The sequence below is a fragment of the Drosophila sulfurigaster genome, chromosome X (genome assembly GCF_023558435.1).
Source record: "Drosophila sulfurigaster albostrigata strain 15112-1811.04 chromosome X, ASM2355843v2, whole genome shotgun sequence".
NCBI lineage: Eukaryota > Metazoa > Arthropoda > Insecta > Diptera > Drosophilidae > Drosophila > Drosophila sulfurigaster.
In genome coordinates, this window is record NC_084885.1 from 14,081,472 (window position 1) to 14,100,851 (window position 19,380).

Genomic DNA, 19,380 nt, shown 5'->3' on the forward strand with positions numbered 1-19,380 from the left:
TGTTTTATATAGCCCCGAGCTAGCTTGTGCTGTCTCTCTCCGCCAGAGATCCTTGTCTGCAAAAGTAAAAAACTTCAGTCATAAGCATATTTAAATAGTTTTCAAATTATTTGCCTGAAAGTCTCTTTCTCTTCTCTCAACGATAACGACGACGACGACGACGACGACTGACAGCAGCGACTGCCTTGAAATGACTACGCACCTTTTACAACTGCAACGTTCAACTTCAACTTCAGCTTCAGTTTCAGCTTGCAACTTGCGATGCAGACGAACTCTGTTCTCTTTGGGATGCTGTTGCGTCTGCTGCTGCAACTGCAGCTTCAATTCTTTAATTCTAAAATTGTGATTATGAGTGCCTCGCTTGCTGTGTGTGAATGTGTGTGTGTCGGAGTTTGCTGCTGTTTTGTTGTTGATATTTGCTCAGTTGTTCACGAATAGCTGCCAGCCCAAAAACTTAATGAGCTGAAATGCCAAATAGACTGGAACCAATGTTAGTGATATATACACATAATAGCTCCAATTCCCGGTTATTTCCTCCGTCATAGCTGTGAAAGAAAGAAAAGAGATGCGACACAAAGTCGTCGTCGAAGAAGAATAAGAAGGAGAACTATTAGAACAATTGGCAACATGCAAACACACAATTCTATTCAATCGAAACCAATCGAATTCAATACAACAAAAAGTGGTAATAGAAAAAGATACAACTGAAGTACTTTGGCGACAGGCAACAGATACAACACACACACACACACACACACTGACACAACACTCACACAGATAGACGACATTCACATAAAACAATTGCCGCTGATGGCAGTGCAAACAAAGCCCAAAACAACTTGAAATATATGCCAACAATGAAATATTATGTGATCTGTGTGTGTGTGTGAGAGTGTTGCATAAGTGTGTGTGAGTACTTTATATGTGTGCAAATAAATAGAAACATATTTATTATGTTTGCTGGGGATATTTGATTAGAAACATCTATAAATTCATGCCATGTTCTCGTGCGTGTTTCTCTCTATGCCTTTGTGTGTGTGTGTGTGTGTGTGTTCTTCCCCCCACTCACTCTCTCACTCTCACTCTATCTCTCTGTCTCTGTCATCTGACACTGTCTTGTGGCAAGCAGCAGCCCATCGAAAACTTAAGCTGCTTAACATCCCCCCAACTCTACGACGACTAGCATTAAACCCTGTTTGCTTGTCTGCCACTGACTTGGACTCAAGTGTCGAGCATATAGTGGCCATATAGTGAGTTGAGTACGCGATACATTCGTCACACTTCTCTCTCCCCCCTCTTGGAGTGAATGGCGGATGTTGTTGAGGAGGGGCAGCTCTTGTTGCAACTGCGGCCAGCCAGTCAGCCAGCCAGCCAGCCAAACGTTGCGTATCCAATGTTGCAACATTGTCGCGCGCCATCTAATCCTCTCCCTCTAACCCCCTCTCTCTCTCTCTCCTTCTCTCTTCGTCACCTCTTGCAGCACACTTGAGCGGCGACTTTAGCTGGCTTGCACTCTGCACTCTGCAGTTGCTGGAATGCAGGACGAAGGACACATCACCTGAACTGTGACTGCTCTTTAGTCTCTCGCTTTGTCGCAAATTATATTTACTGCTGCAAGAGTCTCTGTTCGCTTATCGCCAAATCGATACACAATTTCAATTCAATGCGAAGAAGATGTGTTTGTTGCTTGTTGCTCTCAACTCTCGCTTGTCAATTTATTTCCTACAATGCTCCTTTTGTAGCCTCACTGACTGACTGACTGACTCAATGACTAACTGACTACCTTACTGCCAAAGTGATTGACAATTTGCGAGGCTGGAGTCCAAACCACAAGTGTTCTGTTCTTCTCTCTGTATGTATGTTGTGTATTGCTGCTGCTGCTTGTTGTGGCTCTTCCACTGACAGTTCTGTTTAAAAATGCCAACATTCACAGCCACTGTGGGGAAGCTTGTGTCATGTGGGCGGCACAACTATCAGTTATACTATATGTATAGCTTTAAACTTATTTAAGTGATGCGCCAACAGCAAATTATTGCGTGCAAAAGTTAACCAATTATGTCTTGGCAATTTACAATTCACAAGTTTCCTCTCGCTGACGCCGCGCCGCTCGGAGGGAAAACTTCTAGAGAACTCTCTCAAAATATTACAGAATTTGCCAAGTATAAGAAATTTGTCCTTTTTTTATGAATTTGCACAAAAAAAATCAAATTGTTGAATTTTTATATAAATCACAATAAATTTTACATCAAATTATAAATTTATGCCTTTAATATTAATCTATTTTAACAAAATTCCAAGCAGGCAATCTGAAAAAGTTCTGGGAAGTGATTCATTATTGAAGAATTTGCCTACTAAGTAAAAGTATATAATCGTTTTATTTCTATACAATTGTTGCAAAACGGCAAAATGAAATAAATGTACTATACGAAATATTTCTGATAAGCTTATTATGCCATTTTAGGTATAATTTACAGCAAGCAAGCAAACTGAAAAATGTTCTGGAAAAATCAGTCACTATGGACTGCTATAATAATGTTTCGTTCTATATAAAATAATTCTTTATATGTATAAATATAAGAGACCACAAAAAAAAAAGAATCAAAAGTCCATTCGTTCTGCATTATTAATGAAATTTAGTTAAATGACATGTTCCATTAACATTGACAGCCAGACAGACATGAGACATGTTCTTATATGCTTATTATACAATTTTAATATTATTGAATTTATTTAATGGGGGAAATTCAATAAAATCCAAATTAAATAAATGACAGCATTTGGCAGATGCTGTCTGACGATAGACCAACCAAATGAAATGGAATTGCAATTTGTTTGTTAAATTGTGCAGAGTGAAAAACATTTGTGTTCTATTTTGAAATCGAGTGAAAAGTTTATTTTATTTTTTTTTTGTATTTAATGACATTTAAATGTGTTGTTTATCAACCTCGTTTAATTGACAATATTTTGCTATGATATATAAAAGTTAATCTGTCATATAATTATCAAGAATCTCATTTGATTTACGTAAAATTCTCATTCTATTTGGGTTAAGCAGCATTTTGCACGTCACGCTGTAACATTTACATCTATTTTCTTTTTGCTGAGGGTGTGGTGAGTAATGTGTAAAAGTTTTAAGCATGCACTTCTTATCACTTTGGCCGTAAGCAAATACTTGTATTATATTTAATCTTTTAATTAGCATGCAGGCAGACATAAGATATGCGCACAGCAACAACACAGCAACAACACAGAAGAAGAACTAGCTTAAGCTGCCTTTTACATTTGCATATGGCAACTTTATGATGCTCCTTTTGAAATCCTTTCAATTGCAATGTTTCTTTATACCCTCTACACACCAGCTTCCCCCACTGGGGTCTATTCAATGGCGAGTGCAAGGTTGAGTGCGTGTAATCGTCGTGAAGTGCGCAACTTTGTCTGAATATTTTTTGCACACATTTTATAGGATAACGTGTGAAAAACTTGAGCGAACTATGAGATCTAACAGAGTGACTGAAAATGTTGCAAATTGAGTAGTTGAAGCACATTATCTATTTTAAAGAGTTCATTTAATAGTAGTAAAATATGTTATGTGATAAACGTCAACATTCAAAACTTGAACGGAATTTCTAAGATTAATGCTATGAGTTTCTTTAACACTTTTAATTTGATTATATATTCTAATCTTTTTAGAGATTTAAGTACATATAAGATCGTAACAAAGGGAATTATAGCAATCTAACTTCTTATAGTGAGCACAATAATATATAACAAAAATAAGAATAATATTAATGTAATCATAATAATAATAATCATAATCATAATCATAATCATAATCATAATAATAATAATAATAATAATAATAATAATAATAATAATAATAATAATAATAATAATAATAATAATAATAATAATAATAATAATAATAATAATAATAATAATAATAATAATAATAATATAATAATAATAATAATAATAATAATAATAATAATAATAATAATAATAATAATAATAATAATAATAATAATAATAATAATAATAATAATAATAATAATAATATAATAATAATAATAATAATAATAATAATAATAATAATATAATAATAATAATAATAATAATAATAATAATAATAATATATAATATATAATAATAATAATAATAATAATAATAATAATAATAATAATAATATATATATAATAATAATAATAATAATAATAATAAGAAGAAGAAGAAGAAGAAAAAGAAAACTATAAATGATAATAGTAAAAGTAATTATAATAATGATAATAGTAATACTAATGACAATAGTAACACTCATCATCATTAATCCCTTTTTGCCTTGGGACACTCCCAATTTACGGGTCAACTTGCCCTTCGAGCACTCCGCCTTTTCTTTGCCATAAGCTGTTTTTTTTTGTGCCAATCCCCGAAAGCATACTCCTACAGTGAAAGCATGCAATTTGTTTCCTTTTTACTTTTTTTGTTTTTTTATTTTTTTTTCGGTACACCTTAACTGTGCAAGCCTTTATTCCCGATTACACATGCATACGCCTTCCTTGTCCTCGTCCTCATCCTCGTCGTTGTCGTCGTCGTCATCGTCCGTTCTGTCTACTTGTTGGACATGCGACATATAACAGACCAGCTGCCTTTCAATGCCCATGATGATGGACAGGTCAGGACAGCAGAGCGTCTGCAGGAGACAGACAGACGGACGGACAGACAGACAGACAGACGGATGGACAGGCGTAGGACAAACCTCAAGCATGCGGTGGGATGTTGTGTGTGTGTGCAAGTGTGTGCGGCCCTTTTAATGTTATGAGGCAAGCACACACATGACAGCAGCTCCTTGTTGCTCCCTATCCATGTCCCTGCTCCTCTTTTACCTCTCCCTCTGCTCTTGCCTTGTGTCTGACGAAAGTTTCGAAATAAAGAAAAAATTGCTTTGGCCATATTTTGCATAGTAAAATGTGGCTTATATATTTACATGTAAACCTAAAATGCAGCAATAGCCTTGCCACACACACACACATACATACTGCTGACCTCCCCTTTCTCCACCCCACCTTACTTTTCTCTTTTGGTCTTTCTGCTTTGCTCTTTGGCTCTGAGCTCGCTCTTATCATTGCTCATTCCTCAGCCAAAGCAACGCCCCGAGGGCCCCGAAAACTTTTTAGAGTAAAGTTACTAGAGCAGTGCTGCCACGCCCCTCCCTCCGTTTCCCCTGCGAAAGCCCTACTCCACCTCTTCTTTCTCTAGAGAAAAAACCAAAATAAACAAAAAAAAAAATATATATATATATATATATATATACTATATATTGTATGAAACAACAACAAAATACAAGTCGAATTTTTGTTTGTTGAGGTGCCTCGCAGCAGCTTCCCTTTCCCCTCTTCCCTCTCTCTTTGTCCCCCTTTGGGCAACTGTTTTTCAATAGGCAGCACCCAAGTGCAGTGTGTGTGTTTGTGTGTGTGTGAATGTGTGAATGGTAAACACGATGGCAGCGCACAAAAGGCAACGTTGTTGTTGTTGTTCATCGCTCATGTTGCTGGCGGTTCTTCGCTCAAGTGTCGGACAAAGTCTTGTAAAAATTAATAAGCGTGTAAATTTTATTGTATTGCCAAACAGCAGTCCACTCTCTCACAAAGACACCCACACACACACACACACACACACGCACATAAACACACACACACACAGACGCAGTCTCTCACATTCACATTAAGTTTTATGCATGTGAAGAGTTTTGCTTTATTTGATGGGTTTTCGTCTAGCAGTTTTCCACTTCTTCCACATCCACTTCCACTCTTCTTCTCCTCCCCCCGCTGCTGCTACTGCTGTGTTTTTTTTTTTTTTTCTTCTGCTTCTTTTTGGCCCAACTTAAGCTTAATGGCATCGCATTTTGTTTGGCCCTTTACACAGTGTCCCCAAAGCGAGCGTATATACTACTCGTAATAACGACCAAATGCACTTCAGCGACTACTCTCAAAGGGTTCTCTCTCTCTCTCTCTAACAGCGAGTGTGTTAATGTGCTGCAATTCCCTCTCTCTCTCTCTTTTTATCTCTAACTCTTTCTGTTCATGTTTCTTTTAGCTGCTAAGCTAAGCTAAGTGTCTGTCAGCAACTGTTACTCAATATCAACTGCTATTTGTTTCTATTATTTTTATCTATCGTTTAATGCATCTGATTTGCTTTCAATCGCACTTACTTTTTATATTTATTTGTTTATTTAGCCATTTGATTCGCTTTATGCGATTCCATTCTCTAATCATTTAACATTACTTGCAGTCTACATTACCGAAACATTTCTTTAACCATCCATTTATATCTATTTTCGGCAACAGTTGTGAATTTAATAGTTTTGTTGTGCTTATTCTATTTATTCTTCTCAGATCCTAACAAATACTACAGTCATTTTGCACACTATTTGTTTCCATTTCTATTTTATTTTTGTCTCTTCTTATCTGTTGACGATGTTATGCAAATTTACCTACTATCTTTATCTGTCACTTTATCTTTCGCCTTGTTCTCTGTCATTTTGTTCCATTGAACTCAGTTATGTCATTTTATTCAGCTTGCGTTGATTATATATCTATATAAAACACATACTATAAGAAAATACTACTTATCAGTCATTGCGCTGTTTGCCTCCTAATCTTTCTTCTTTCATTATCATTATCTGATCATGCACTTATCTACAGCTTCCTCAATGAATGTCTTTCTCTATTTATTATCATTTTATTTTTGTTCCATTCGAGTTACTCATTATAGACAATTTGATAATTTATCTTATTGTGTTTGCTAATTGGGTAATTTATATTTTGTTGTGATGAAATTAAATGAACAATTTTACAGTTTCGGGTTGAAATGCGCATTTGCTAGAAGATAATTCTACGTTAGAAATAAAACTTAAATGAATTTCATAATTTAGCTTATTTTTTTAAAAACAAAAATACAATTCTGTTGATCTTCATATTCCTAAATAAGATGGAGTGTATTTCACTTTTAAATTTATATTTTTAATATTTAATTATTTTCAATATTTAATATTTGTCAACCGCAACACATTCACATTCAAAATCAAGACCATAATAAAAGAAAATGTGACCAGCTCATTTGTATAGAACTTATATTAAAATTATCGATATAAGAAAGGGTATTTTAAATTATTTGATATTCCACCAAATTCTTTTCTATTTCTATCAATTTTTTATTTCAATATTTATTTATTATTTGGTATTTCTCGATATATGAAATAGTATTTTTGATTATTTGATATTCCACCAAATTATTTTCTTCAATTCTAATCAACTTGTACATATTTTAATTACCTTTTTTTTGGAGCACTTTTAGCTATAGCTTGCACCACTGTGGCGGCTATGGCAGGCGCTAGTTCTCACGCTTGTTGCGCTCGCTGCGTTGACGGCGACGTTTGCGACAGTTTAAGTTGGAAGCTTTTGTTTCAGCGCAGTGCAGAGCAGAGCAGAGCAGCGCGCTGAGCAGTGAAAAAAATCTGCATAAATAATGTGGCGACACGCTCGGAGGAAGGCTGAGCTGGGAAGTGTTGATGATTTGATGGCTAGATGGCGAATACGGCGAATGCTGAGCCGTAACGCAAAAGTGCCTTAATGGCAGTCTAAAGACCTTGTTCTAAATTGCACTTCTCTTCATTTTTTTTTGTTTTTGTTTTTTGTTTTATATTTCGGAGAGGCTTCAAAAAAAAAAGAGGAACGCAACGAAGCGAGACGCTCGGACTCGGACTTTACAAACTCGGGAGGAGCTGAGCTCGGACTTACAACACTCTACTTCGCTTTGCTGTGATATGGTGTGATAAAGTATCTCCTCAGATTGGTTAAGTGAACGCGACGAGAACCGAGCGGCTGGTTAATATTTAGCAACTGGCGCAGCGACAGCTCATTTATCAGCACGTCGCTCATATTATAAATTACTTGGACAATATGCGCAACGTGCAGCAGCTGCTGTTGCCGTTTTTAGCTGCCAGCAGCATCAGCTTCAATTAAAGCTAAACCTACGGCTAGAGACACAGAGAGAGAGAGAAAGAGAGTCGCTAGATGTTATCTGCTGATGTGTGGCCAAAGCGACGGCGAATTCGCCCTTCGATACGCAGTGAAGCGTGGAACGCTTCAAGCCAAACAGCAGCCAGCTTTTTTGCACTCTCTCACTCTCTACCTTTCTCTCTCTCTCTCTCACAACTCTGGTGGTACTCAATGATTCCGCAGAGCGTACTCCACACGTTTGTACAGTGAAGCGTGCCGAGTTTTTAAAGTGAATAAGTCGAAAGTTCGAACCACGAATGTGTTAATTAAAACTTAACGTTTCGCCGCATACACAACGGCTAAAAGCAAGCAAAAAAACAACTACAGCAACAACAACAACGAGAACGAGAATGAAAAAAATTGGAATAATAATAAGCATAAAGACAAGAACAAGCATAAGCTCAAGCACAAGAATGAGAACAAGAACGGCAACGGGATTGGGATTGGGAATATGACATGAACACGAACTGTGTGAAGCCAAGAGCCATGATGTTATAATTCAATTTGTTAGTGTCAACCCATCGAATCATATTGAGTGAGCTATCAAATTAGCAGGTGCATTGAACCTGACGCTCAACGTGACTGAAGAAGTCAGACGAATGTGGCAATTGAATTGGAATTCGAGAGATGGCAGATATCATTTAGGGGAAAAATTGGCAGTAAAAAAAGGGAGCACAATACATATATAATGGATCACATCTATATTTTCATGCGATTTTGACCATTTAATATTGACTTTACATATGTTTATTGGTTTTATGTTATAAATACATTTGAATTGCCAGCAAATCGATGTAAATTCGCAATGTAATCAAATCGAATGAGTTACATAGCCCTCAGGCCTTTGTCATGCGTGACATAGCAGCTAGCAATTTGCCACACACACGCCTTGGAGCAAGCAGCCATCAATTGGGTGTCATAGCCGTTAGCTCCGAGCACTGATTGAATCGGGAGATTCTTGCTTGGGTTAAGGGTTTGAGAAAGGGAGCAAACGTTTAACTATTAATATAAAATGAATCTACATCTATATTTTCATTTGATTTTGACCATTTAGTATTGACTTTGCATAAGTTTATTGGTTTTGTGCAATAAATGCCAGCAAATCGACGTAATCAAATCAAATGAGTTACATAGCCCTCAGCTATTGGGCATTACTGGTCCTTCTCATGCGTGACATAGCAGCTAGCATTTGCCACACACACACGCCTTGGAGCGAGGAGCCATCAATTGGGTGTCATAGCCGTTAGCTCTGAGCACTGATTGAATTGGGAAGCTTCTTGGTTGGTTTATTACTTTTGTTTTGGCAGTAGCCCAACGAATGACTTTCATTGGGTTACAAAGGCCGTTAGTTTGTGGCCAAGGACTTGGAATCGTTATTTAATTTACCGGCATACGCAACGCCTTTTACGACTTCATCGAACTGATGTTGTAGTTGCTGTTGTTGTTGTTGTTCGATCTCTTTCTGGATAAATTGACAATTAAAACAAAAAGTAATTAACACGCTGGCAACAGACGACGCCCCCAGCGGCAACAGCAGCAGCAGTAAAGCAGTAAAGCAGAAGGGAGCATTGGAAAGAACATGAAAACAAATGCCCAAAGTCAATGAACCCCAACCAAGCGACCAGACCAAGCAGCCAACCAAACAACCAAACAACCAGGCAGCCAGCCATCCAACCGAACAACCGACCAGCAACAACAATAACAAAAGAAACCGGGATGGCACAACTGTTGGATGTGGATCGATCAAGCGATTGGCGTCGCCATCGACAGCAACAACATCGGCGTCAGCTATTTTATTGCACTCAAAAAAATACAAAAAATACAAAATACAAAAAATTTGCAGCAAAATAAATACAAAAAAAAAAAAAAAAAAAGAACGAAGAATGAAAGAAAGAAAGGAAATTGAAAGCCCAATCATCCCGCGCCCGCACAACAATAACAATAACAAAAGGGCGCAACTGACTTTGAAATTGTGCAACAAAACTCAATAAATAAATAAATAACAAAATACATGAAATGTGTAAAAAAAAAGTGTAAGTACAAAATGCAAAATGCAAAATGGAAAAAAAAAGCAGCGCTGAAGCCAAGTTGAAGCCGACTGCAAAACTGGCAACTACAAACTGCAAAACTGCAAACTGCATTGTATGCAAATTGGCAACAAAGTTTCCGTTGGCATTCAACGGCTTTTGTGTGTGCAAACGGCCAAAAGAGGCGGGCGCCACACAAAAGGCTAACAGCTGCAGAGGAGAGAAAGAAGAGTGATAGAAACCGAGATAGAGAAAGAGAGAGAGAGAGGAGCACTGAAATTGATAAGCGTGCACTATGCGTCGATTTTGATTTCATTTAAAAATTTTGCGCGTTATGTGCTCTCAATCGTACGCTTATCATTTACCCAGCTCACTTCAACTACGTCATCATCATGCTGATCATAATGCTTATCACAACGATGATGATAATGATGATGATTATGATGAGCAGTAGCAGTGGCTGCTTTGATGACATCGAAATGCCAAAGAGCTACGTGTCCCATTTTGTCGTCGTAGTCGTCGACGTCGACATAGACGACGTTGCAAAAGCGCGCGCGTTGCCATGAGAGCCCATTAAAACTTTTGGGCCACAAAGCAGCAGCAGCAACGGCAACAGCAGCAGGAGCAGTAAAAGCCGTAGGAGTTACTATCTGCACTGAGAGAAAAGTCTAGCAGCATTATTTCCTCACTCTATTGCAATTTTATCATTTACAGAAAGTCTAGAAATTTAATCAAACAAAAAAGGATTTCGTGAACGAAAACTTAACACTGAATTCAACTTTTAATAAATATCGAAATTTAAATTGTTGTAGTATTTATTCTATAAATTTAAGTTAACAAGCATAGCAAATAGTCGCTCAGGCTCATCTCATTACAATAAAGAATTGTATTCATTATTTACACAAAATAATGATAATTATACTCGAAATTTCGATAACTATTATGTACTAATATCTTAAACGAGTTTTGTAATTGCAACCAAACTTTAAATATGGCATTTTTACTACTACTAAGACTAGAGTTGAATAAACATTTAAATAGATTTTGTTTTGGTATTTTTGTGTACCTATATTAAAAATTCTTTGTTATATTTCGTTTTGATATTATTATTTCGGTATCTATATACTTTATTTTTTTTTGTTAGCAATCTAACATTGATTTGGTTTAGATATAGTTACGAAAATTTAAAATTTGAAATCTTTACTTGACAGTAACATTAAATTTAATTCGCATACATAACATATATATTTTATATATTATCTATATTTATATTTCCACTGTGTGTGTTCTTTTTATTGATAAGTGTAGTTAACTTATATGTGCTACCTATATAAATAACTCTACTTTCTATATATGATATAAAATCTTAATCTGTCAAAAGTTGTCAAACATTGAACTGTAGTTTTGTTTCCACACAAAATCTTTGTGCGATACTTGAATTCTTAAAGTGCACTTTGACTAGAAGTTTTTCTCGCTGTGTAGTGGTAGTAGAAATGCTGGTGCACAGAACTGGGAAACTGCGCCACAATCAGCAGCTGGATCAACGCGCAAAGGAATTTTCGCAATTTGCCCGAATCTATGTTGGGAAAATTTTAATTTGGGCAAACAGCGCATCGTAGAACACATAGAACAGAGAACAGAGAACAGAGCTGAGAGCAGAGCGGAACAAACTTCTTATACGCAGTATCTGGCAATTGGCAATTGCACTTGATGTATTTGTGGTTGTTGCTGTTACTCTTTTTGGTCAGTGGATTTTTGTGTTAACTGGGCCAACTGACGCAGCGACTACGTTTGCACATTTCATTTCATTTCACGGTGCGTTTTTTTCTCGTACTTCTGTGGCCCATCATTAATGGGCCTCCCTCCCAATGGGGCCCATTGATCAAAAAGTGCTGATAATAACTGAGCCCACACACATCACACTCCACACTCACACACTCACTGTCTGTACTTACTACAGAGACATGAGAGAATGGGAATACGAATGAATGATAATGCGTGATGACTTCAAACTAACTAGTTCAGGGTTGTGTTGCTTTTGTTGTGTGTGTGTGTGTGTGTGTGTGTGTGTGTGTGTGTGTGTGTGTGTGTGTGTGTGTTTGGCTGGCCAAAAAGGTCAAGTTCGTTGCGGAACTATATATTTAAATGGAAATAATGCGTGTAACAATGAATAGCCAGCCAGCTAGTTGTATGTGGTGGGAATAATTTCCAGCTGACTCGAAACATTAATGCTAACCGACTAGCAACTATCTGTAGCGTGTTTCTATGTCTCCATTTAGATAATTATTTCATGCATATGATTAAGATTTCAGCTCATTTTTAAATATAAGTTATTGCTTGTTTGCAAGGAACTGGAACTGGAACTGGAATCGAAACGGAAACCTTGCCGCAAAGAACTTGAAGGAGTTGCATGAAAAAAAAAACCCTCAGCAAACTCAAACGAAACAATGCTCAGAGAGATGAACAAAACCACAGAAACAAATTTACTAATTACAAAAACAGACTCAATTCTTTCATTATCACTCTAGAGATATATTTGTTTTCTGTTTTTTCTTCCCTCCGTAGAGTGTTATATCTAAAGTTTGCAAAAGTTTCCTTTGGCGTAACTTTCCGGCAAAGGGATTAAAATGTGATTATACTTAATTAAGATGAAATCTACATGCAAATGCAAACTGGATTATTATACCCCTTTGGCCATTGGGCAAAGAAAGAATGAACGGAATGAAAGTAGGAAGCAACAGGAAAATGTTGCACTAAAATCTTTCATTTACGATGGATATTAAAAGGCGAACACTTCTCTCGATATCGATGTCTGAATGAAGGATGTGAGTTTACTACGCATTTAGTATGCCACCACATCAGTTTGAGTTTCAGTTTCAGTTTCACTTTTAAGTTTCATGGCGATCGAACGAACAATAAACACTCAAGTGCCAAGGTACTTTGTAGAGCAAAAGAGTAATGGCTTGCGTTATTTGTGGCGCCATCTAGCGCTCGTTGCATGAATGCCTTTTTCATTATCATCATCATCATCATCATCGTAATAATGATTCAGCATCACTTTCAATTCAATTTCTAATCCATTACAAAGTCGTGCACACCGCTAATGGCCAATTTTCCAATTGAATAGAAAATTCTTAAAAAAAATAAAACAAAAACAAAAACAAATGTTAAGCAGCTAACTGAAGCCCCACATCACAGGATGACTCGCTCCTCTTTCTCTCTCTCTCTTGCTCTCTCTTGCTCTTTCTGTGTCATTATAACACACCGGAAATTACTTTTCTGGCTTACTAATTTCCAACATGGTTTTTGTTTAGACCTGACCAGGAAATGGATGGTCAGCAATCCCCCAGTTCTCGTTTAAATCCCAACAACAACAACAACACAAAACACAAAAGTTGACGAAGTTTTTTTTTGAACAATCCATTAAAATTGTCTCGTTAAAACATATTTACAGCACAGTAATAATGCAAGTTACAAAGTTGAATATTTTATGGACATTTTTAATATATATTTTCACATTTTTTTTTTGAATTTGTTTGTTTGCAAACTAATTTGCAAATATCTGTGCCAAAAATACACAAAAATATGACTCAAGGTGCAACTATAGCTCGTACATATTAAAAACTTATAAAAAGTTCTTGACCAGCTAACAAAAAACAAAGCGAACTGAAAAAAAAAAAAAATGGAAAAGTGAAAAGCTATTAGTCGATGAACTTTTGTGTTTGCAATGGCAAAAGGGAATTGAAAATTATGAGCTGGCAGCTGATTTGAATGGGAATTAAATGCAATATAGTTTTAGTTTTTTTTTCGAAGGTTGATTCATCGTTTCCCCAAACTGAAATTTTGAGATATGAGATGGCTACGTGCTCAGAAGAAGATTAATAAAATTCGACAAAGAAGATTAATAAAAATTGGCAAATCTGAAAACGAATTTAATCAGTTGATTGCACCATATTGTAAATATAGAATTTGGTCTAATCAATCGCAGCAAATCATTATTTATTTATCTAGCTTAATAAATCAATAATTATAATATACTATATAGAATACTGGCTTGATGTCGTGGTAAATCAAACGCATATCAGGCAATTAGATTATTGGCTAATTCGCTTACAGCCCTCAAGATATATCGCCAGATAAATACGCATATACATATGTATGTGTGTGTGTTTGTGTGTGTGCGTGTGTGTGTGTATGTCATGTATTTGTAATGACAGTCGAGAGTTGGACATTCAATTTGCATGGCAATGAGCTGGCTTATTGAGTTATTCAGTTATTCGTTATTCGTTCTCTCGACTTTCTCGGCCCAACAACAACAACAGCAACAACAACAACAACATAGTTGAGGCTGCAGCCTAATTTCATTTGGGAGAAGGCAAATGTGACTGTGCTGCTGCTTCTTCGCACTTCTTCAAAGATGAAGTGACGTGTTGCACATGCCGCATGCCGCATGTGGCATGCCACCAAGTATAAATATAACAAGTGCCAAGTGAAATATGTACATAAATAAAATGAACACGCTGCGGAATGGTTGTCGACGGTACATGGACGCGCTGCTTCATGTTGATGCCACGACACGATGCATGGAAATCGAGTTGAAGTTGCACGTTGCACGTTGAAGTTGCAGCTTCAGCCAGGCAAAAGCTTTTGTCTGCTTTTTGGTACCGCGACTAATTGTTGTTGTTGTAGGCGACAATGAAGCTGCCGCTGATGTTGCCACACACAGCTGTGGCAGGCGCTGCCTGTGATGTATTGAAGAGTTTTTGGCATTTGCCACACTGACGTTGACAGGCCGAAGAAGGACCAAAAGCAAGCTCTATGTGTGAGTGTGTGTGTGTGTGTGTGTGACTTTTGTGCAACTGCGAAAAGTGCAACAAACTTTGACAAAATAAAACAAAAATGTGCGCCCCAAAGGCAAAAGAGTGCCCAGCAAATGGCAACAGCAGGATGACAAATGAGGGCGGGGGCGGGGGGAGAGTAGGTTGCTGCTAGCGAGGGCGGCGGAGGCGGAGGCGTGGCGAGCAAATGAAGCGCCAGCAAGTGCGCCAAGTTCCATGCAGCCAGCAACTTCAAATCGTCAAACACACACACACACACACACACACACACTTGCACACTCTGCTTGCACTGCTTGCATTGAAGCTACACACGTTGCAAAAAAGAGCGCGTGCGAGAGGCGAGTGCATTGAAATTGAAGCACTCTCATTATGCGGCTGCAGGCACAACAACAGTGTTGACACCACACACACACACACACGCACACTCATACGCATAGCTATTTTTTTTTTTGCAGACAAAATAAGCGTATAGCAAAAAGCGTTTATTGTTTGTGACGCTTGATTGAATTTTGAATTTAATCGCAATTCGCGTCGCTTTTCATTTTTGTTGCTAGAACGAACTATTAACAAAAAAAAAAAAAGTATCAGCAATGAAATGAAATCAGCAAAAAAAAACTTCTAGCTCCCACGAGCATTATGAAAGTGAGGCAAACAGCCGAAAGCGATAAGCGGATTTGGCATGTGAGTGTGTGTGTGTGCATGTGTATATAATATTAACGACAACATTAATATTTAACACTTGCCGCATGCCAAAAATATAACTAAAACATGCAAATAAGCTATCTAACTTGTTGGTTTAGCCTCAAATACCGCCAGATTTAGCTTTAAAATAGCCACGCTGCCAGCACAGCTGCAAGCAGCGGGAGCAAAAAGCAGTGTAAAGAAAAAAAAAATGCGAAGCAGAAAAGCAAAAAAAAAAAAACCGCAACTGAAGACGACATCAACAACAATACAAACAACAACATCAGCAGCAGCAGCAGCAATAATAATATTGGAGTAATGGCAAACTTGGTTAAAGCTTGTGTGTAAAGATGACGTTGCCTTGCTGCTCTAAGGCGAAGCACCCGCCTCTCCCCCTTTCACAATCATATCATTCGTTCAAAGCTTCTTTCTCGCTGCCCCCAATTATTATGATTATTTTTGATTTGTATTTGAATTAAAAGTAATATGTTAATGCTTATGGAAATTATTGGCTAATTAACGTTTGACTGCTGGTTGCAAGTAAACAATAACAAATCAATTGATATACAAATAATATTTACTTACTCGTGCGGGTTGTTGGCTCATTAAAATTGTGACTTGTCCGCTGCTGGATTCCACTTCTTCTGGTTCTTCTGCTACTACTGCTTATGCTTCTTCTTCTTCTTATAATTACAATAACAATCGAACAGCGCCGGGCCGTGTGTTTTGTTGTTGCTTCTTTCTTTTTGCCTTTGCGTGGCTTTGCTTTTGCTTTGCTTTGCTTTGTTGTCGTGTCAAAGGAGTCGTCGTCGACTTGATTGAGTTTTGGTCAAAGAAGAGTTGTCACTTGCACTTGTTGTTGTTGCTTTTTGGTAATTCTATTGATTACAAACACACGCATACGCACGCACGCACACACATGCTCAAACACACTGACGTGTATGCTTCACGCACTTATAAACAAATGCAGCACACGTATTTAATGTTTGCAAGTGTTGTTTGGCATTTACAAAAAAATAAAAATAAATAACCACAATGCACGTCCGACTTTTGGAGCCGCAAATAATCTACTGAATAAATACGCGAACTATCGGCATATTCGATAGCATGCCAAACGTGCACAGTATCGGCCAGTTATCGACTACTTGTTAGCATCGTCAGCTGTTTGACATGTGTTGCCAACTGGCAACCTTGTGCTGTTAAGCGTACATTTACTGTTGCCAGGTGGCAACGCCACGCTATTGGCCTGCCTGTGTTTAGCGGCAACGCTGCTGGTTATGAACATATCTTGCACTAATTTATTGATGCATAACCACGCAATTGCATTTTCTTGTATTTTATAAGCGTTTATAACTAATTTTCACACATTGCGCGAATTATTTGAAATCAGCTGTGTGCGGAAACTATTCGATAAGAGCAGTAAAGTGGGAAGACAGCAGCGCTGCCAGCTCGGTTGTTTGTTATGGATTTTACTTCGCTGCGCACAGATGGCGCTACAGCGTTAGTTGTCTGCGTTGCCGACAGCTGGCGCTGTTGAGTTTTCAAATTGGCGGTTTGCTTTGAAATGCAAAATGTCAACACGAAATAAATTATGTTATTCAAAGTGCAAAACAGCTTGCAAGTTTTCTTATCAGCCAAATTGCTTATTATCGTGTACTTTACCAAAATCACCAAAGACAATCGCACTAGTATACAAATATCGCTTAGCAGCCCTTATCAATTATGGGCAATAAACATTCCACAGACGTTTCCGTTCATTACAATTTATTTAATACTTGTACTGTGCCCATTCGAGGGCACCCACATTCATTTCATTTTATGGGCACCCAGCGAATCGATAAAACCACACCACACATTCGACGAGTGCATTATGAGTCAGTTTTTACGTACGCACCAACACCTCGTAGAACTCCTGCTTGACCTCCTCCCCACCGAAGGGAATATAGATGCAGCCATGGGATGGATGTATCTTGCCCACTGTCACACTGTCACAGTAATGCGCCCGACCCACATACAATGTCTCGCCATCGCAATTGGGTCCCGATGCCACCGCATTGGGCACCACATTGCCATGGGATGCTTGAACCCATTGATAGCCAGCTCCGACGAGCACCTGGACATCGGTCACCTCATGCTCGGCCTGGGCATAGGCAGCATAGGCTGTGGCCTTGGCAGGCACCACTTTGGCGGGCAGGAGATCGCCATTGCGAAAGACGCGACCCACATAGATGGCATCCCCATTGGAATCGTGGCCACCGAGGACAGCGCCCGGGGGCAGATTGCCGGCGGTGGTGTCGATCCAACGTTCGGGCTGTGACAGCACTTCGTAGGCAAAGATCTTGACCTCATCGGAATCGTAGGGAATATAGAGGCAGCCATGCGATGGATGCACTTTGCCCACGGTTAAGCTGCCCGCATGATAGCCACGTCCCGCATACAGATATTCACCGTCACAATTGCGACCCACTTTGACGGCACCGGGGGGAACGGCTCCGTGCTCGGCCGGCAGCCATTCATAGTTGTGGCCACTGAGCACCTCGTAGTTGTCGAGCTCAACCTCCTGACGCGCATACGCCACGTATGCCTTGCCCTTGTTCGGTATCACCTTCGCTGGCAGCATATCGTTGCAATAGAAGGCGCGTCCAATGTAAATCGTATCGCCATCCGAATCATGTCCGGCAACAACCGCATTTGGTGGTACGCTCCCATGGCTAAAGTGCCTCCAGCTGTGCTCTGTGTGTGAGTGTGGAAGATGGAAGATAGATTGTAGTCTAAAGTCGGACTTGGCACGCATTCACATTCGCATTCGCATTTGCCGAGGCGCGTCACTCACCTGCCATTGTTGTTCGCTTGTGTTGTTTGATGTGAACTAACCGACTAAACGTCAACGCCAACAATGGCAACACCTTTAATGGCCATTCCGTGTTCCCGCATCGCTGATAAAAAGCTGCCTTCTCGCTCACCTTATCGTCGCCGTCAGGTCGAGCGAGATAAGACCTTTTACACTTTACTCTTTACACTTTACAGTCTATAGCCATAGTCGCAGTTATAGTCAGAGTCACAGTTACAAACATTACGAAATGTATTCAAGTCAATAAACAAGTTTTAGGTGCAGCAAGTATTAAATTTTTTCAAAGTATAGGAAATATTGAAAAGGTTAACATAACTCCATTGTTCCGCAAACTATTTTTTATTTTATTCATTATTTTTATACCCGCTTCCTATATCTATATATTTGATTGCGAATGGAGAAAAATTGTTAAAGTTACTTGGGTTATTTAAGAAATGGGATTTTCGTTGCTTTGGCTGACATTCTGGTATATTTTGACCTCTATGGTATATTTTGAATGTATGTAGTATATATACCAAATATGTCCTTCCGTATATTTTAGTATTTTTGCCATATATTATTAGGTATATTTTAAGAATAATACCGCACTGTTTTGCTTTAATTCAAAATGGTTAGAGTGTATCTTTCTGTTTATTTTGTACAGGATTTTTTTCTAATTAAATAAAATTAAAAAAGGAAAAATAAAACTCATTTATTATTTTATCATTAATAAAAATATAAGTGATAAAAGCCTGTTCTATAGAATTTAATTCTCTATAACCGAATCGGCGTTGAATTATCGTAAAATTTTAAAATATTTTTGTTACCTCTATCTACGAGTTTTCCTTTAGAATTTATTATTATTATTATTATGTGGCCATTACAACCCTTTATCGGGTCTCAGCCTGAAGCGCGATGTGCCTCCACGCGGCTCTGTCCTGAGCGCGCCT

The 19,380-nt window shown here is 38.1% G+C and overlaps 2 protein-coding genes across 2 annotated transcripts; both read right to left on the reverse strand.

Moving 5' to 3' along the window:
* Positions 1-402: 402 nt before the first annotated feature.
* LOC133849365 (uncharacterized) lies at positions 403-16,327 on the reverse strand. The gene is made up of 2 exons (XM_062285399.1): positions 16,186-16,327; positions 403-545 (listed from the first exon to the last, which is right to left on the reverse strand). The coding sequence occupies exon 2, from the start codon at positions 541-543 to the stop codon at positions 421-423; it is 123 nt and encodes a 40-aa protein (XP_062141383.1). The 5' UTR covers positions 544-545; positions 16,186-16,327; the 3' UTR covers positions 403-420.
* Positions 16,328-17,347: 1,020 nt separating this feature from the next.
* On the reverse strand, positions 17,348-18,543 carry LOC133848679 (uncharacterized). Its single transcript, XM_062284334.1, has 2 exons — positions 18,434-18,543; positions 17,348-18,333 (listed from the first exon to the last, which is right to left on the reverse strand). The coding sequence occupies exons 1-2, from the start codon at positions 18,438-18,440 to the stop codon at positions 17,483-17,485; spliced, it is 858 nt and encodes a 285-aa protein (XP_062140318.1). The 5' UTR covers positions 18,441-18,543; the 3' UTR covers positions 17,348-17,482.
* Positions 18,544-19,380: the final 837 nt, after the last annotated feature.

What these genes read in the sequence shown, in the direction of transcription:
- LOC133849365 (XM_062285399.1), bottom strand. Translation starts at nt 543, where the DNA reads ATGACGGAGGAAATAACCGGGAATTGGAGCTATTATGTGTATATATCA.